This window comes from Pipra filicauda, unplaced genomic scaffold (assembly GCF_003945595.2).
Source record: "Pipra filicauda isolate LSUMZ 115617 unplaced genomic scaffold, ASM394559v2 scaffold231_size1239837_pilon, whole genome shotgun sequence".
Classification (NCBI taxonomy): Eukaryota; Metazoa; Chordata; class Aves; order Passeriformes; family Pipridae; genus Pipra; species Pipra filicauda.
Genome location: NW_024104345.1, coordinates 99,591 through 120,682, shown reverse-complemented (window position 1 = coordinate 120,682; position 21,092 = coordinate 99,591). Strand labels below are relative to the sequence as shown.

Sequence of the window (21,092 nt, the reverse complement as noted above, 5' to 3'; positions counted from 1 at the left end):
ATTTCAAAATGTCATAATAGGGATTTTTAGACAGTAGGTCATTCTGGTTCCTTTTGGAGTTCTGTTCTTTATGTTACCCAGCATCACGTTTTCTCCCCACACTTAAAAACACCTCTCTGAAAAAAATAGTCATGCTATTAACCATATTTAGTAACACTTTACAGATAAAAATTAGTATGTACAAATGCCAGTGGATACTTGCATGTGCAAATGTACATTTTACTCCTGCAGTAGGAGGCATGAATAATATTGTAGCTACTAGAGGTGAGAGTCTGAAAGCTTGAACCTAATCAATCTACCTGAAACCAGAGGAAGGCAGAACATTTGAAATGGAAATTATTAAGAACCTGAGAGATGTCATGATGAGAGCAAGACAATGTAATTCAGTAACAAGGTAGGACTCTTTTGCTGTAAAACTGACTATTTGTAAATAAAACCATGAGAAAATTTTCAGAAAGGGATTTTATTGTATTTTTAGGGATAATTTTCAAACGTATCAGTAATTAGTTATCTGCATCTTTGTGCAATTTTTAGTGGTTTTCTTAACTTTTTATTTTGCTGTCAGACTTACAGAAGAAACTGTTGCTCTCTTGCAAGAGAAAGCGAGACAAACCACTGATCCGAATTTCTCCAGTCTTGAGTTTAACACAAAACCCCAGTGTTACTGTGCCAGCAGTTTTGTAGCTAATACAATGCATTAGGTTGTTGCCTCTAGTATTTTCACTTAAGTGTTAAGTTTCCTCTTTTTTTCTCCTCTTAAATGATCTCAAAAGATCGCCAATCTTGCTTACGTAACACCTGAACCTACAAGACTGGAAGATGACAACAAATGAATCTGTGTATCTTTTTTAGTGACGTCTACCTGTATATGCACAAAGACTGATATTTGCCCTGGGCATTTTTCTATTAAGATCATTCTCTGCATAGTTAATAGTTTTCATTTCTTCCTCTCTGTGTACCATTATTTGTTATGATTTAGTCAACTGTGGAAATCAGACAGTGCAATTTTTGTTAATTACTTCAATTTGTACATAAATTTTCCTTCAAAGAGTGACTGCTATTTTTCACAGGTACAATGGGAATGCATTAACCCCAAGTACAAAGCAAAGAAGAAGAATTACAAGAACTCAGGCATTGTCATTCTTAACCAGTGCAAGGTAAATATATGTTTTACTCTTTGGCTGTTTCTGTACTAAGCTCTCAATGATATACTTTAATGGTGGTTGGAAACAAGAAAACAAAGTGGAAATGCCTGTAGGATAACAATGGAAACTGATCCTCTACAAAAAGTAAAAACAAGGACTTGAATCTCAAAAGTAAGCTGACTGTTCCCAGCTCTCCTGTTTTATTTCTCGTCCTATACCTGCTGTTGTACAATGGAGAAGGCAGTACTAAACTCTTACCCCTAAAGACTTGCCAACTTTGTGTGTTTCCCTTTTAGTCCTTCTATCATTTCTACAAAATTGCTCTTGTTCCTTCTAAATCAACAGCAGAATTTCCACTGAATTCCTACTGAAGAGCTTGGTTCTACTTTTTATGTAAATTTTCCTTTTTTTAGAATTTTAATATTTTCTCTGTTTATATTTTTGTTTCTGTCTCAAACTGTCTCTAATGATTTCTTCCTTATCCTTCCAATTTATTGTTTTTTCAGGCAGCTCTCTGATGTTTTATAAGTACACAGCTAAGTTGAATGTCTTGCTTTCTTGTCTGCAGATCCACAAGATGCATTCTTTCTTAGATTATATCATGGGAGGCTGCCAAATACAGTTCACAGTAAGTGTCTTACTTCTGTAATTTCTTTTAAAGAAACGGAATCCCCATAGATACCACTTCATTACTTTCACGGAGTCCTTAGTAAGTTATTAAGGTCTTCTTGCAGAATATGTTAAGGGTCAGTCTTCCTTTTCAGAATTAGTCCTCCATTAAAGCAAATTGTTTTCCCTCACATGATGCCATAAACGCAGAGAGACAGTCCAGCCAGGGTCCTCTCTCTGTCAGCCTGGGGTAAATCCTGGTGCTTCATACCTCAACCATAGCTACCAACAGTAAGATGGCACTACAGGGGGACACAGTAGTAATTTAAAGCAAATCAGAAGCTGTTGAGTTCAAGAAACAGGATAAAATGTTTTGCAGAGCTCTTCATAAACAGAAATACAATATTTTGCATTTCCAATTAATAATTTTGAGAAACATTTAATACTGTGTGGTTTGATTTTTGAATTACTTTTTAATTTTGAATATAACAAATATAATTAATATTATATATCAGTATTTCCCATAGCATAGGAATACAGATTGTGGCTGAGTTGCAGTCTGGTTTATGTGACTTCTAATTCATATCAGCTACAGGGCTAAAGTCTATTGCAACAAGGTTATATTCTTCTTCCGGAGATCTTTCATTTTCCTGTAGCACTCTGTCTTGCAAGTATCTGTCTGATACTTGCTCCCACATGTCAAGTATCAGACATTGGATGCTCCTAAATTGTTCTACTTCACTTTTTCCAGACAAGTCTTCATTTTCCAAAAAGATTTGGAAAAAAAAAAAGAATTTTTTTTTTATTTTTTCCCAACAGAAAGTTCCAGCAACAGCAGCAGGTATTGTAGTGGATTGTCTTCTTGCTTACAGGTCAGCTTTTTGAGGTGTAAAACATGCATTTTGCCTGTACATATCAGAGACTCATTGGATAATAACACCCAGAACTGAGGACCTTGTCTCTGGTTTTGAAGGAAATACCTACTGTAGTGCTCAAAGATCTTTCTAGTTGTCTTCTTTCAAGTAAAGCATCCTGTGTAATTACCTCCCTGCCTTACCCAGCGACTTCTTCTTTTATCCCCACATGCCTGCAATGCACATTTCTCCTCCAAATCTGAAACTTGCCAGTCCCTGGAAACCTCTTTAATTTATCTTTCCTGGCATTTCCTCCCTAAAAATATGACTGGAAGAACTCAATCATCAAATGCGTTCAAGGTCATTAGCAGAAAGACATTTATGTCTTCAAGTAATATCTGAAAGCCTTTTCTAATCAGAACATGTACTTAGGCACATGCAAAGATATAATATGCATTTCCTACAATTCTAGCTCAAGCCAGGAGCACTTCAACCATTAGAAAGTGTCTAGGGATTTACATATTAAGTTACAGCTGTGCTTTTCAAACTCTTTTTGATTCCTTCTAAATGTTTTCCAATGGAAGAGCAAGTTCTTACACAGTGCACTGGAGGGTTGTGGCAATTTGCTTGCCTTTTATTTGCTTCTCACAGGTTTCCTATTAGTAGGCTGTGAACCATGAGTTTAAAAGTGGTGGCATAAATGGGTTAAAGTGGATAGTATTGCTTCTACTATATTTTACTGTATTTCACTTTACTGAAATGAAACAAAACAATTGGTAATAGGAAGCTTAGGTAAACTCATCTGCAAAGGTGGGCTGTGAGGGCATAAAGGAAACATGAAAGATTCATTATGCTGTGAACCACAGAGATCCCTGAATTACTGTTGCCCTCAATGGTAAATCCACCAGCTACTGTCTTGTGTAAACTCACCGCTATCAATTTTCAACTTATACAGACTCAGGGGAAGCCATTGTGACATCTCTGTGCCTACAGATCTCTACATGCATAACCAAGTGGTTCTAACTAAAGATCATCACAAGCTGACTCTCTGCATATTTTCCTTCCTCCTCAGCATGATTGCACCAGTAAAAAATGACTGGTTATGAGATCTGTTGCTGTTTCCAGAAATGTATCAGAGGCTCTCCCGTGGTCACTGAAGAAAAAGGGTGCAGCCTACAGGGGAGATATTCCATGCTCCCTTGCTTTCTGCACACATCATATAATCTCCTTTTCACATAGCCCTAATCTGATTAATTCAGACCACTGAAATAGAGGAGGCCTATTCCTTTTACTTTCCCAGATTTCCATTTTTTTGTTTTAACAAGAATGCATCTGGGATTGTTTGAAACTCTCCTGGTACATGTATTGTTGTTGTCATTGTCTTAATGACATTTCTGTTGAGCTCATGCTGTGTACAGGCAGTATGATACAACTGTGATTTGAAAGGGCACTTGTTGAGGGAGGGAAACTGGGATGCTAAGCACACATTTGATAATAAAAAGCTGTAGTAGGATGTACCTCCTAATTTAAGGCAATAATGAAAGCTTTGGTAACATTATGCTGTTCTTCAGATACTTTGTACATCTATTGTAGGAACATGGTTTGTAGTTAGCAAGAATGTCTCTGAAAAACTAAAGTAAACTTTTCGTTTGCTTTGAAACCAGTTATTAAGAAGCTTTTATCTATAGAGATCAATAGTGCTGATTCCAGTCCTCTATTTTTATGCCCTAGTTATTGCCAAACGTTGTATCTCTTATCAGACAGTGTTCCCCGCTGCAGAAGAAGTGTTCAGAAGCTGGCAGTGCAAATGGGTCTGTAGTCAGAAGACATTTTCATCACTTTGGGAAATACAGCAGAAAGGATGTGTAACATGCATAAAAGGAACTGTAATAGAAAGATAGATTGGACAGATGCTCTATCAGGCAGGTCAAGGTACTGGGCAGGCTGATTTGTTGCTGACAGATCTAGCAGGAGGTCCTAGCTATGTGGGATGTTTTCAGTGTAATGAAAATCACCTTTTTACAAGGCTAAGGGAAAAAACCCCCAGTTATGCTCTTATTTAGCTGTGGAAGATGACTGATACATTGGAACTGATACATTAAAGATACACTGATAAAAATCAAATGTACGCACGGTAAGAAAGATTCCTACTTTGCTGCCCAAAAGATAAATTCAGTTGTAAGATTAACATAACTTCTGTGATATGTTAACTTACTTTTACAAATCCTTATCCTGCGTATTTACACAAGACCTTGGTACTGTTGGATAACGCTAAAAGAGCAGAGCTCTGCATTGTTATTTTGGAACTATGGCAAGTTACAGCAGCGTTCATCTTTCTTATAAGTCCTCCCCTTGGGAGTCAGAGAGCTGGATCAAATTCAAACACACTGCATCCATGTACAAACATTCATAAATGCTTCATCACAGGAAATTAGGAATTTTTTTTACTTATCAGCAGACCTCTACTGCAATGACCATTTCCAAAAGGAAGCTTGTTCTAGGAAGTGTTTTTTCTTTCCCAAACACTAGCCACAAGCTTTTTTCCAAGCTCATGAAACCCAGTCCTGATTCCTACGCTGTGCTCTTGTTTTCATTTCCAAAGCATTTAGCCATGGCTAACAGCCATGAAGGAAGACTTGTCCGGTTTTGTTTGCTGTATCACTCAAGTCTTGTTAATGTGTTTTAGCTTTTTGAGATTATCAGTAAAAACACATACTTTAAACAACTTTACAGGAATACCCTTTGTTTCTCTATCATACAGTGACATTTTTGCACCTTCTATGATCAAATTTAAGGTTGAATTAGTATTAGAAAAAATATACATATTTTTAAGGAAATGTGCATACCTTTAGTAAGATTTTTAACAAATAAGTATCCCAAAACTAAGCTAGTCCATACAAGCATCCCTGGATTTACCTTAGGTTTCACGAACCAATAGTATCTCTTTCTTGCTCGGATACGTACATGTAGTGTTTCTTAGTTACGTACACTCACAAGTGCAGGTGTGAGAGGTTTCCCATTGATTTATTCAAGTTAAATCCAGCTATAATTTTGGAAAAAAATCTCTATGGAAAACAAACTTAGTGCCTCAGTGAGTGAATAGTGAGTAGGAAGCAGTGGTGAAGGATTACTTTATTTGCAAGCCGAAAAGCTCATCTCTCCGGACTGAATGTGGTGAGGTGCTGGGAGTTCATAGTTGATCAAGGCAATAAAGGGATTTCCAAACTAACTAGAGGCCAGTTTCTTCAAAGATAGAGGTGGAATATCAGGAACAGTGAGGGAAAACCATGTTTTGTTGACCTACTATGATATTTCCCTTTTACTTTTTAGCTACAAAAAATAAGTTTCAGGAGGACTGTGTAATTTTTTGGAGGCAGCATGAAAATATAATTTCATTTTTATTTTAGAGCTGCATAAAATAGTGTTCCCTGTGCCAAGCAGAGGTTGCAGCTGGGGAAGCTGCACATTTGCAAAGGCAAGCTGGGCCTTCAGAGTTCTTTTTGCAGGCTTCAGCAAGACCCTTTCTTACCTTTCAGCTACACTGTAAAATTGAAAACTGAACTCTGTGCCTTTGTTTATTGAATATTCAGGCGTAATGAGTTTTTTAGAGGAATAGGTTATTGGAAAAAATCACAAGGAAATTTTGAAATTTTGTAAATTTGTTCCCTCTATGAAACACTTTAGGATTCTTGTTTAGGAATTCCTAAACAACTCCTTTTAGGAATTCCTATAAAGCAACATCAAAAATTCAGCAGAGGACTTTCTGATCCATGAAGGTCATATCACAGGAAAATGCATGCCAGAGTACATCTTCAGTGAGAAGTATAAAGAACATTTTAAAAGGGAGAAATTAATTTTAAGAGGATTCATTAATATTTGCTTTTGCATTGACTGCTTCCCACAATGTTCTCTAAGCTTTTTCATACAACAAAAAAAACCTGTGTAGGATTCAAGCTTTGTTTTTACACTGCAGCTTACATTTAAGCTTGCTATCAACTGTGAAATTGGGAGGGTTAATTATTTAATACTTAGACATTTTGAAGACAAAAAAATACCAGACAGGCAATATCTACTACTACAGCCACAGTAAGGATTAAAAAGCTAAGAAATGCCCCTAATTTTAGTTTTAATTTATAGTTTTAGTAGGACCCTTAACTCTCCAGGGACGTTTTTGCTGCTAAGCTTTTATGTACTGAACATCACCTTAACTGGAATAATTTAATTAAGTATGAGAACCTAGAGATAGTTAATTTGATTCATTTGTATTAGAAAATGTTTTCCCTCATAGAATAGCAATGCAGGCAATTTTTTTCCTGATTGTGCCATTTTAGTTTTATTAGCTCTTATTTTATAAACTCTCATTTGCTTCTAAATATATTTACCAGTACTATCCTACTACAAATTTGATTAAGTACACTGTAAAATGACCTTTGCTTTAAGGCTGCAGACTCTACAGCAAACTGTTTCTGGTGAAGATATGTGGTTGATGTGGATATGCTCAGAAGAGCTGTGCAAGTCATTGACTTTTCTTCTTTTCCAGGTAGCTATAGATTTCACTGCATCAAATGGTGATCCTAGGAACAGCTGCTCACTGCACTACATCCACCCCTATCAACCCAATGAGTATTTGAAAGCATTGGTAGCTGTTGGGGAGATTTGCCAAGACTATGACAGGTAAATAACCACATTTGATTACAGAGTTGTCTTTAGAAAGTGTTTTCACAATGTGAAATCAATGACTGCCTTGTGGCTGGCTGCAGAAGCTCCATGTTTAGGCACTTAAGAAGAATGACTGCACATCAGAAAGATTAGTCTAGCTTAACCTGCTTTTGAGAGTGACAGTAAGTTTAGATTAGCTTCATGATAAAGAAAGGCACAGTTCTTGGCAGTTTGGCTGATTTGTGCGTTAAGGTTCACGTTTGTATTCACATGCTAAAACTACATGTTGGAGTGGATTTTTCTGTGTCTATGTCTTCAAGTTTATCAACTTGAAGACTGTGTCACAGATGCTGGTAGCATCCTTTCTGATACACTTGGTAGTCTGTTTGTATCCCATCCTACAGAACAGTGCTCCTGAGAAGTTGTGTCCGAAACTGAATTTGAAGCTGCCTAAACTGCTTACAGACCATGTCTATTCTTGGAAGTAAACACATGGTCTTTTTCAGTGTTCTGGCCTGTTGACTATTACACTCTCTTCTAAAATAAATATTAAAAGGTAGTGATAATGTGTGTACAAAACATGCCTTTAAATAAATGAACAAATGCAGGGAATTGGACCAAATATGCTTTGATTACATTATATACTTCTGTTGCTTTCAAATAGGCTGCCTGCTTCTATCAAATTAATTGCGTATTAATTATCTAATTACCAAATGCATTTCCTTAAATGTTCTTTCTCTGGTGGTGAGACATAGTATCTTACACAACTATTCTTTCTAATCTTTGCATATGTAATAGATATCCACCCCCCACTTTGCTATGTGTAAATACCAAATCTCAAGAAAACAATGGTATTTGCAGTCAAATTTCAGTTATACTTTCTGTAAAAATTGTGGAGTGACTTCAGTCTTTTACATGTCACATATACCAATTAGTCTGCTCAAAGGCACTTCCATTTGCATGGTAATGAGATGTCTTCTCAAAGAATAATAAGGAAAATGTTATCCTGATACAATTCCTGTAAGAATTTGATGGTCAAACTTAGTCAATAAGTCCAAGAAAATCAATATTTTATTGCGAGCTGATAATTCCCCAGTAACTATGTGGGAATTTAGTAATTATTAGCAATAATTCAGAGATTAATATACTTCAAAAAAGGGAAAGGAATAAAATGGGCTGGTTTATTCACACAGAATTTTTTATTTTATCACTTAAGGTGTATTTTTTAGTTAATAGTTAAGTGGCACGGTCCTTCCTATACAGAAATATTAACCTCAAATCAGAATTCTTCTCTCAATATATTTCAATCAGTAGAAAAAAATAATAGTCAGTTATTTTTTAAATGAAATCATCAGCATCATTCTGTTCTATTGTGCTGCAGAAAATGCCTATTGATGCTAATCAGCACAACTAAGGCTGTATGAGCTATGGACTAGGGCTGAACAAAAGTCAGAAGTTCTTTCCCTTGGGAAATGTCACCTTTCTGGCATGTATTTGACCTGTACAAGTTCTCAAGTTGTGACACTATAAATATATTCCCATGGACAAGCTGATTCAACATAGTCAGTGCTTTCTGATCAAAACTTCACGTAAGGACCTTTTCTTTATACTTGCACATTTTGAATCCAGCAAATTGGAAATGAGAACTTAAAATTTTTCAAAAGAAGGAAAGAAATTAAGAGGAGCAGACCTTCACAAAAATGATCTACAAGTTCTGTATTGGACTTCATAGTGTTGACTGGCAGCCTTAAGATGTATGAACACATATGACCTACAAAACAAATCTTTTATATATGCAATTAAAAAAGTATAAAAATATCAGTAAAAATCTGAAATGTGGCACAGATCCATAACTGCTCCAGTGAGTCCAGTTGTGCTTCAAATAATGGAGCAGGATTTCTGTTCCAGATTAAGATCAGCCAGAGGTGAAAAGAAGGACTTGCTTAACCTAAGGGCTGTTTAGAGCCAGAGTGCAATCAGTTGCATGGCGTGGCATGTCTTTAGTAAGATTAAAATATAAGACCACACAGATGGCAGTGCTCTTACCTGAAGTTTTATACCCATCAGATATCTCAGATAGGTGGAACTGGCTGATTTCAATCCAAACCAAGGAAAATGGAGTGGTTTTCACTGGGTCTCAGGATTAATATATTTGAATCAAATGAAAGAATAGTTGAATGAAGTAAAATCTGTTGTTTGTAATGCTTTTTGCATTCCAGTAGCACAGCTGTACAGTGTTAAGTACTTTAGTACTTTTGCTACTTATATACCAACAGACTGCTTTTTTAAATTTGAAAAAAAAAATAAAAAGGGGCCTGTGGTTATTAATTAAAGTACTTCTTTGATTGGAAACATTCAATTTATTTGTATTTTGGGAGGAATCAGATTGGCAAGTAATACTCAAGACTCAGTACTCAAAATGCATATTTTTTCTTTATATATAATCTAGTTATTTCTGTCAATCAAGCCAAGTCTTCTCATAATTTATGTTTCTGTACATATCAGCACAATATAATGTATCTAAGTAATTAATGCTCCAAATTAAGTGCTGCCTCACATCCCTGGATACAGTGGAATAAACCCTGCTCATCCAAAGCCAGTTTATCTGTATGGTTCAGAGATTCCTGAAACAGTTAAATAAATAGCACCGTTTTGCCTAGCTAAGCGTGAAGGAATAAGATTCATTCTTTTATCAGCAATATTCAGAGAATGAGAAAGAGATGTTGATTATATCCTGACTGTAGAAATGCTGCAGTCCTATAGGAATAGGCCAATCTGATAATGGTATGGGAAATGGAAGAGCTATTCACCTGCACAAAATACTTAATGCTTTATCTATATGGTGGAATTGTTTCAGGCTATAACAACAGTTTTCATAAAAGAGAAGATAAAGTGTCTAGGTGATGTAATCAGTGGCTAAGCAACAGCAGCAAGGGATCATAATGGAAGGAGGAACATTCATTAGTTTTAAGAAATTAGGTTCTAACATGTAGTTAGAAATACTGGAAAGGGGAAAACACATTAAAAACTTATTGAAAATATTTGGTAAAATAATCAGACAGGTCCGTGAAGAAGAATTTATTTTAAGATAAATGACTCATGAATGTTTAAACATGACCTCATGAAGCAATAAGTGAAAAATACATGTTTCTATTTAAACATTTTCAGAAGCTTTCTTTTATATTAAAAATTATATCACTGGTATAATTTTACCTTCAAACTGTGCAAGTCTACTCCACCGTTTTCTAGCATAGAGAAACAGGTGAAAATTATGAAAATCACAGGGCACTGAAGTGTTTGATGTTTAAAGGATCATTTCATATTTATTTTTTACCTTGGTAATTTCTGTATTGAGTTCTCTGGGTCAGAAGTCAAATCAAATGATTTCTGGTGATCAGGAATATCAGCTTAGCCAGGATCCTGAAAAATCAGTTGATCACTACTAAATATGCATATATTCACTCTACATGTTTTGAACAATGAGTTAGCGAGTGTACTTAAGGCAGATGAGGTTACATCTCACTCTTTGTGCTGGCTTGGAGCTTCTAACCTTCAACAACTCTGAACAATGGTTTTGGCCATTTGTTTTGGAGCCTGGTGGAGGCCCCTTCAAGAGAAGGCTGTTTTCAAAAGGTAGATGACATGCATCTTTACTGGTTGAATACCCAGATATGAGGAAAAGCAAACTCATTCATCAGCTGAAATAAAAGAACTGTGACCAAAAGCTTACAAAAGACATGAAACTCTCCAAGTTACATAATAATAATTTTGAATGTGTCCTATTCTCCATGGCAGCTCTTCCCCATATACTTTTCATTTGAATCATAAAATGGTCCCCTGCTCAGCATGGAACAACAACACCGTTTTGTAAGCCAGAGAAGCCTATGAATAAACTGGGGAGTCAGGGAGCACTTACTTTCCACTGTGTCCCAGCATAAGGTCTGGCCATGTCCTAACTGCAAGTCAGGACCTGACCTCCCTCTTTGTATATACAACTAGAGTTCCACTGTGTATTAATATATAGGTATGCATATAACATATAGGAATTATATATACTTATATAATATTTGTTGTTAACACTGAGCCATTGAGTAAAAAAAATTGATTTCTCTTTTGTGCTGTTTTATACCTTCCCTCTGGCAGAACAAAGCCATATGTCACAATAACAACAGTGTACAGTTTATTGAAATGGCTGGTCCTTTGATCTTAATGATTTGTTTTACCACTGCTGGAATACAAGCAACTAACCATGAGTGTAGCTCATCTTTCATTCTGCAGTGATTACTGTTTCCGTCAAAGGAAAAAGGTCTGGAGTGGGACTGTAAATAGCTTGTTTGTAAGAATAAATGCTTTACATGTACACAATGCTAAAGGCTGAAATACTTCCTAAATGATCTTACATTATTACAGGTTTTAATTATGATATTGTGGGAGAAGCCCATGGCAGGACTTGCAAATCTGCTCCTGACTTTGAAATCTGATTTCTGCAGTTAGTAGCTTTTCTTTTGCTTGTGCTTATTACGAATCTCATTATATTACATTAAATATTTATCTTTGTATTAAAACTTCTGATTCATCAAGACACTAGAGCTTATTATCTAATCCCATTGAATAAAGTCTGACTCAAGCGAATACTGAGGAATTATGCAAAATACAGGTGGCACTGAGATGGAATTGAGAGTTTTACTGAATTTGAACTTTTTTGTTAATTGTTCACCTCACACCCAAATGCTCAGTGCCTCCCATTTACCTGGATGATTTTAATGATTTTTTTTAGACATAGTTTTATGTTTGTGCATACATTTAGAGTTCTTCATTGGATTAATAAAAAGCATTCACAAACATGTGAGAATCAGCTTTTGTGTAGTCAAAGAAATACTCATACCTTGAAAAAGACAAAGGTTAGGTGTATTTTATCAAACACTTTTAAGCATCTACTGCATTAGTTATTTGTGGAACTTTCCATTCTTGATAGGCCATGCCCATTCTGATCTAAGCACTCAACTCGTGATTCCATATGTTTGGCCACATAGTTTTGTAAAATCATGTAATAGAATTGGTCTTCATCTTACTTGTATTCAAAATCTATTTCAAAAGTTAGTTTTTAATTATTTTAAATTCCTATTTTTTTTATTCACTCTTGATGGTACTGTAGATTTTTCTTCAGTTAAAGGGCCCTTGAAACACATGGAAGATAAATTATGTTTCCTGATACTTTTTTCATTTAGGGAAATAACCTCTTTAACTCTAAATCCTCAAGTAGCTCCTCGAAACTGACATTCACACTGAGATCATATGTTAGCAAATAAACTGCTTGTGTAAAACACACTTGACTAGCAACCTCCGCAAAGGCCACTAATGAGCAAAGAATACATTATTCCTGCAAAGGGCAGAAATTATTTATGTGTAGAGCTCTACAAAATACTTCGGAATATAAAATTTAGAAACTGGGCCACATTCCACGAAAGATACGAAGAATCTGAAGTCAGTCTGAGTTGCAACATTAGCTTCTGCAAACAATGAATTGCAGCAGTTGCTGAGTAGATGCAAAGACTGCTCTGTAGGATTTCTTCTTTATATTTTAGGCCTAAGCAAGTACGTTCACTGTGATTGAAAACTGTATGTGAGACCTTCCTTCCCTCGTGCAGTAAAGTGCACTTGAAAATTTAGAAGGGGAAAAAAATGAAAGGAGAAAATAGAAAGTCAAAGATTCCCAGTCCAGCACATCCCTTTCAGTGTAGATCCAAGAAGTGATGAAACGCAAGTCCAGTGAAAGGTCCAGCTGTCCCACAAACACATTTTCTGAGGTACCAGCAGAGGGCAGTTAGGGAGGAGAAATAGGACAAGGTGTGTGAAATGCAGTACATGTTATGGAAGTCATATATAAATCAGTGCATCAGTCCCAAATACAAGTATCAGTCCATACTTAAATACTGTGGTTACAAAAGAGATTCCAGAGTTTACAGCTTGTTGTTTGCTTTAGTAATTAGAGCCTCATCCCCAAGAATTACTTAACACGTCATTTCATCCTGAAGCCATGTCTGGGTTTGTGGATGAAGACTCAGAAAGTTACCATGGCAGGAAGGATCTGTATTAAATACCTTGAGACAGTTTTTCCTGACACAAGGAGAAAAGCAGAAACTTGCTTTGATTGAGATAGTGGTATAGTAGTAGTTAATTAAAACTGGGGCAAAAGAATGATGCACGGAATAACTGGCACTATATGTGACATTAAATATTTCATGAAATCCCTACACAGAGCTGTTAGAATGTAGAGATGTTAAAATTTTATCTACTCATGCAGATCAATAAATAAAAATATGCTTAATTATTAATATCTGCCTTTATCACTTTAATTAAAGAAACAACCTTTCTGGAGGCTGTTAAGCAAAAAAGCTGATTAGCATATCTAAACAAGTTTAAAAACCTTGAGGGAAAAGACATGAACCCTTTTATTTAGTGCTTTAGTAGGACCAAATTTGCATAGACATACAAGAGAATAAAAATAGAAAAACAGTAACCTGTACAGAAAAACTTGTGGCTTATGTTTATCAATAAGCTCAGATGTGGGTAAACATATTCTGAAGTGTTTGGATAACCCAGGACTAGAACTTCACTGGTGAAAAGGAATTGCTAATACTTTCAGTCATCAAACTGGATTGAAAATCCTTGTATTTAATGACTGAGGACCTAGATTGGCACAATTATATAATATATACAAAAACATAGTCCGTATTTGGCTATGCAAAACCTGTATTTGCAGACTACTGCCACACAGGGGTTTCTACAATCACCACTTTTTATACCAAGAATCATAACGATGTTGGGGGGATGACTTCGTAACAGTGTGTGTGTGTATGTATTTACCTGCAGGCCCTTTATCTGGGCAGATACTGTCAATTCTTACAGCTCTACCTTTTCCATTGTGAAATTTTCATCTTTTCATCTTCTTTGTGGTGCCTCTTCTTCCAGGAACTCAGTTCTTATGCCAGTGCACCAGTCACAAGCAGTCCCTCCCAAGTTTCTTTTGCTAAGAAACTGCTTAGCTGCAGTTTCCTCCAAATGCTTTTCTGGGACCTCTGCTGCATTCTGTCAGCTGGCAGATACATCAAAATCTGAACATGGCTTTTCCATGCAGTCTTTACTATTTCTCAATTCATGTTGAAATCTCCTCTGAGGAAGAGCATTGGTCTGTGCAGTACTTGACACTTTTCTACAGCTGTGCAGACTGGTACTGTTGGGATTTCTCTGTCAAAATTCCTTTCTGAAGAAAATGATGTGAAGTATAATACCCTGCAAAAATTTCATGCCACCTACTGCTGTAAAGACTAGACATCTGTAAATAATAAGTAGATGTGCATAAACGAACAATTTCTCTTGTCATTTTCACTGATACCATTTGATACTGATCTAGTACATCTTCAGTCAATGCAACCATTTCCACAATTTCAGAAGCGTGAGTTTCCTCCTTGCATTATGAAGGATATAACTATTCTAGTCACCCACTCCATTATATTAACATAGAGCTGTGAAGCAAATTATTCACACTTGGAAACCCATCTGTGGGGTAAATGAACACCATGTTCTAAGTCTTCTCATGCAAGTTTTCTCCTTTACAGAAAGCCAACACCTTTTTCCTGAGTTGACCTTAACAGGATATTTGTGAGTCCAATTGCTCTCAGTTAAAGCCAGGCTATTCTTGCAGATTAGATTCCGTTTATTATCTTACTATTCCCTCCAAATTATTGTGAAACTAACCTTGATATGAGATTCCAAATTATCAGAATAGAGGATAGTAGCCCATTTCCTCCTGCATATCCAGTGATGCCTAGTTGAATGTTTAGTCATCGGTATACTTCACTTATGGTACTTCTTTAACTTGTGTAGGTATTGTTATTCATTTTGACTTAATGTCATTCTGATTTTGATAAAATTTCATCAACAGCTCATTTGATCACATTAAATCACAGTATAATCTCTATAACAGTTTTGTCCTGCTTATCCTAGGAAGCTCATTTGTATGTTGAGAGCATTTGATGAGAAATTCCTCTCCCCACAACTCTCTGTATACATATGCCAACGCAGTCCTGTATTGCCCTCTTTCCAGCACGCCCCTTATAAATAGATATTTTCTGATAGAAAATTGTTGCAGAGGAAGGTCTCTGACCAACCCTTTTCAATGTAATTTGTAAAAAAGAACAAAATTATATGCCTACATGGCAAAGCTTTTGTTCTCGTGGTTGCTGAGTGTAAGCCACACTCGTCTTTCAAGAGGGCAGGGCCCCATCACTGTTCAGTTTGGAGTTCTTCACGATCTGTACCTTATGTGATGGAATTCAGCCTGCTGCCTGCAGTGTTGTCTTCAAGATCTGTCAAGTTTTAAACATCTGAAATTGCAGTTTGTGTGAGAATGACCTTTTCAGTGATGGCCCAATTTTCCATGTATGATCCCACGGATAAGCAATTCCCTACAGAGTTAGGAATTTTGGAAGGTACTGGGACATATGTGCAACCCCTTAAATACAGAAGACTGTCTGAAAACTGCCTGGTTTGAGAAGTTAAATATATCACTGTAGCCTCTGGCAGCATCCCCTTCCCTAGTTTATTCCCAGTAATAAAGTCTCATTTCTTTTTCAAGATGCATTTTACTGGGTCATTCATGTAGGCATAAATCAGGTCATTGCAATTTATTTGTCATCTTGCAGGGAAGGTTGACATTTTGTCTCACCTTCCTGAATATGTCATTTTATTAGGCTATCCTTCTGGCAAGTGATAGATATTGCTGCCATTTCATTTTGCTTAACCTACTCCTCCCTCAAGCTCTGATGACTTTTTTTTTCTGTGGCTATTGACTTTTTCCCAGCCTAGTAATTTCTGAGTTCACTGGTATTTTTACCTTGCAGAGCTTCTTTTGCAATTCTTTTAATATTAACAAAGGGAAGGTTAAACCCATTCTACCTGGATTTGGCTTTGTTAGTTATTTCATGAGTTGATGCCTTTTGGTGGTTAGCTTCAGGGAATTTGTATTCCCTTGCTTCATTAACTATTTCCCTGGTTGGTGAGACAGGCATTCCCTCATTTTTTTGAAACCCAATTACATGACAGTATCTATTTCTCAGTATTCAGCAGATTCCAGCTCCCCTAAGACGCCTGAGGGCTGTAATTAAAGATAGTGAGTGAATTTTAATGTCAGGATTTTGCACACGATTATGTAGCATCCCTGTGACAGACCAAACAATGTAAGTGTTGCAGTGATTTACCCTTGATTTGCATGCTTCCAGCTCTCTTTTGTGAATAAGATGTATGATAATCAGCTCTTGCTTGCTGCTCCATTTAAAAATAACTGTGCATTATGAACTGAATGCCAAACCATGTTAAGTACAGAGCGAGTTTGATTAAACACGCAGTAACCTGGCTATAACCAGAGATGTGGTTGTATCGAACCAGGCATAACCACACAGTGAATATGTGGGGACAGAAGAGCAATCCGCAATCCCTCAGGGAGGAATACACATTAGGAGGTGCAAATGCTGCTGCTGAACTCTTGTGGTCCTTCTGGCTCTGACTGCAGCAGCCTGAGAGTTGGACCACAGCCTGGCTCTGCCCCCAACCCATCCTGGAGGAGCACAAGTGGCTATGCAAGACTGCAAGTGGTGAAGTGGATGGGCACTGGTCCCTTCCACTGAAATGATTTTATTTAGCCCTATTTGATCATAGAATCATAGAATAGCCTGTGTGGCAGGGGACCTTGAAGATCATCTAGTTGCAATCCCCCTACCATCACACAGATCATGTCTGTTATTTACCTAGCTCTGCTTGCAAAGCAGGAACTGAAAATGTTTAAATATTTCAGATGATTTCTGTATTTTCTTTGGAACTGCTGTTAATCCCTGTAAGCTGTTATGATTCAGAATTTGCTGGCATCAAGCCCTTCTCAGATAAGTACTAAATAATACACTCAGGAACATTATTCATTCATATGCTTTAGAAAAGGAACACTTAATTCAGCTCATATTCTTCCAGTTCACTCTCTGAGCATGAAAGATTACAATTTTAACTGAGTTTAGAGAGGACTCGGTTTTGTTTGTGGCATTTGCTGTTTACTCCTTTTTCTTTTCCTTTCCTCTTTGTTCTCCCTCTCTTCCTTTTCCTCTGCCCCTTCCCCCTCCTTCTCCCCTTCCTTACATTCACACTTTTTTCAATGACATGTGTAACACATACTTCTCTTTTATTTTGTCAATTTGAAATTTCTTTCTAATAGAGGAAAATTATCTCATCATGGGAAAAGTATGTCGAGCAGAGCAGATCTACAGTTTATTCTTTTAAGACTGGAATTGAAAATGAAAGGCATAATAATTGATTTTGCTGCATCCAGCATAGCACTTTTAAAATATTTCCCTGAAAATTCTGATCTGACCCAAAACCAAAATTACAAGTGACAGCTTAACATCCAGGGATTCTAGTCAGATATTTTCCTTGGAAGAATTTCAAAGACCTGTAAATTTAAGATGCTCAGACATTTGCAACTAAAAATGGATTCTTAGTGTTTCTTTCTCCCCACTCCAAGTTTTTCCCTTTTCCCCCCATTCATTGCATCATTAGTACTGCTAGTGTTACTATGTTGTTCTAGCATAAAGTGAGCAGGTTTTCATGCTGATGGTTTCCAAGGTCAGTTAAGTAGCATCCATACAAATTTCTGCATTGACTTCAAGAGGATAAAGGTAAGCACAACTATTACATACCAAAGGCCTTTCATGAGCACCAGTTGAAAATAGTCCCAAACAACTTGTGTAAGTAGCTAGCTAGAAGTTTATCTTTCAGAATGAATTAATGGCATATAGAATGGCTTAGGTCTTTTTCCCTCCTATATTTACTCCATAAAAATAAGAACTCAGATTCCCAATTTCAATTTTTAAAAGGTACTCATTTCCACAGAATAGAGTCCTGGCGGCCCTCGTTTTCCTCTTTAAATAGAGGTATTGCCACGCTGGTGAATATCTCAAGCATCATCTACGCCTGCAGCTTCTCAGGAAGTTCCAAAATGTCTCTAATGAGCGAGTGGCTAATTATTTGACCCAGTGGAAGAGTTTGTTCCTCCTCATTACTAGCAATAGCAAATCCTTTTCAGAATAAACCTAATATCCAGGTTTCAATAATACTACATGTCAGAGGGCACCAGTGGTTAATGAGACAAGATTTTGAAATGTTCTTTATTTTGCCTTCTTATCTTTATTATAAACATATTTCTTACCTTCCAGTGACACTGTGCTTCCTAGTGAAACAGAAAATGGTATCATTATCTGTATCACTTTTACCAATTTACAAAACCTTAGTATTTCCTCTATTCATCTTTTTTCCTGTATGTGCAGTACAGCTCACTGAAATCTCTCTTGTCTCTGCGCCTATTAGTGTATTGATTTGTCATTGTGCTTCCTCTGTTTCCACTAGGTAGCTTGAGGGATGGGTGACTAAAACTAAGCAATGTCCCAAAAGGATAATATGGGATATTTTCAGAAATCATTTTCTGCTATGTGCTAAGTTATAGTTGAGGTTACTGAGGGACTTTTTTCGAACAGGTCGTATTTCTGTTCAGAAGACTGCAGTCTTGGAGTCCTGACAATTCATTTCTGTGTGCATTAATTCACATTTATCAATATGAATACTGAACCTGAACTCTCTCCCTGATTTTTCCTTTAGGGTATAACATAGATCTGCTCACTCTTAAGTATCTTTCAGGAATATATGCCTGTCTGACTGGAAGAAGTACCAGAAGCCATATACATCTGTGCTTGCATGACTACTCATGGCTCTTATATAACCAGGTATAAAAGTCAGAGTTGGATGCTTTTTCTTTTTTGATCTTCATGTCAAGCACTTCATCTTTTTGAAAATTATGCCAGGTTTAAATTTTCAAGGGAACTTATGTAAAACAAAGAACAATATAAAATGTGAAGTAGATGTAACAGAATATTTTTGTAAAGATTCTGCCAAGTCACAATCCTCTTTTTCTTTCTTGAATTTGTGACTTTCAGCTTCTATAGAACCAGCTTGTTTTTTCACTTCTGTGTTTCACTCCTGTTCTGTCTCTTTAGCAGTCTGCCTCCAGCAGGACAGTGCAGGCAGTTTCCTTTCATGGGCCAAGGACTCTCTGGCTAACTTTAAACAAAACAAGTCAAATATCCTGAGGTGGCCTAAGGCCGAGGACATGACACTGCCCATGTCCTTGTATCTCATCTTTCGTCCCTCAGCACAAACTGGTGGTGCCCAAACTGCATTTGAGAGCAGTCTCAAGCACAGCTGGACCCAGTGCTGTCCCTGGGAAGTCTCTGGGGCTGCTGGTTGGCAGAAGCCAGCACTGCACCAGGGAGAGTGCTAGCAGACCATGTCTATGGCCCTCACAGTACTTCAGCCAGGGTCCCAGGCCTATTTCCTACTATAAATGAAGCCCAAATGCCTGAGCAAGCAATACAAAGGAAAAAGAAAACTGGTTCTCACTTTTCTTTTGAATTAGTTTAAATTACAAAGGAAGAAAAGTCATTAGAGCAGATCCCTTTCCTACTGAAATGCCAGGCTAGGAGTCTCTGATGCATGCAATTCACCCTTGAGACAGGAGGAAAACTTCTCTTCATTTTCTGACTGTAGTTTCAGTCCTTGGATGGCCTAACCCTTGACACAGCTTCCAGAAGCTGGGCAACTACTTTGCTTTCTGCTGCACACTGCCATGATAGCCTAAGGTCTGTTAGAGCAGCTCTGTCACACCTCTAGAATAAAAGACTGTTCTAGAAGTGAAAGAGCCCTTGTCTGCTCTTCTGGGTCACTTTTTCCCTGCTGTGTCTCAGCAGTGCAGGACAAGCAGGATGAGGGCAGCAGGCTCATCTGCTGGGTTATGATAAGGTTAGGGGTGGATGGGAAGATTAAGAGGGGGTTATTTTGTAAAATATCACTAAGCCTTAAACTGTTAAATTGCTAAAGAGTGAGACCTTTATATTAGCTAAACACTTTGTTCTGGGTGATAGAAGGAAAAGTTTTGCATACACTAAAATTTTATTCTTACTCTGAAAGCTGCAAATTTTGAGGTGTGGTCCAGGAATAACATTATGATCTTTTTTATGCAAGCGGTGTCATGGGTGTCAAAAGGTCCCCTTCTTGCCTTAAAGATCAAGCTCTGGGAACACATGAAAGTTAATTCCTTGGTCCCAGCAGCTTGAATCAGATTACCAGAGGTATGTACCTAAATTCAGGAAATTTAGGAGCTTCCTAAGGAGAACATGGAGCTATTCTAAGTGAGGCAACAGAAAGTACTAAGCACAGGAGTAGACCCAAGGATACCCCTCCTCTCCAGAGTTCATGCACTTCCCTCTGAAAAGCAGCTATGTGGAACCCAATTTTGATGGTGTGCAGGATCAAGCTTTACTGTTTCACAAGGCAGTGGTTGCAATAACTAGCACTTGTTCAAAAAGGAGATATGGGAGGTTCAAACATAAAGTGTCCTGACTGTGGAGGTAAGGTATTCTGGCTGCAGAATAACAGTGGGGCTGTGCCACCGTGTCACTGGGAATGTGGGAGTCTCGCCACCAGAAGGAGAATCCCAGCTGCTTGGAGATATCATTTATCACTGTCTCTGAATTGCTGCAGAGCAGGAGATGGAGCCGCAGATACAAGTGCCTATACACGTTTACACTTGAGAAACATTGCAGTAAAAATGCAGGCAGTGTATGGGTTTAGGCATCTCCCCTACAGCAGTTGTGTAACTGTTGCCAACATTAGCTTTTTGGATTGCTTTATTGAATACCTAAGTGAAATTCCTTTTTAGTCTTTGTTTACT

The 21,092-nt window shown here is 37.2% G+C and overlaps 1 protein-coding gene across 3 annotated transcripts in view; it reads left to right on the top strand.

Annotated features, from left to right (window-relative positions):
* The window catches only part of CPNE4 (copine 4), a 227,611-nt gene that overhangs the window by 180,452 nt on the left and 26,067 nt on the right, over positions 1-21,092 (top strand). For all 3 annotated transcript variants that reach the window (XM_027748558.2, XM_027748557.2, XM_027748556.2), the window contains exons 9-11: positions 1,071-1,157; positions 1,714-1,773; positions 7,149-7,282. In XM_027748558.2, coding sequence (XP_027604359.1) covers positions 1,071-1,157; positions 1,714-1,773; positions 7,149-7,282 — 281 coding nt within the window. The remainder of the gene's footprint in view (positions 1-1,070; positions 1,158-1,713; positions 1,774-7,148; positions 7,283-21,092) is intronic.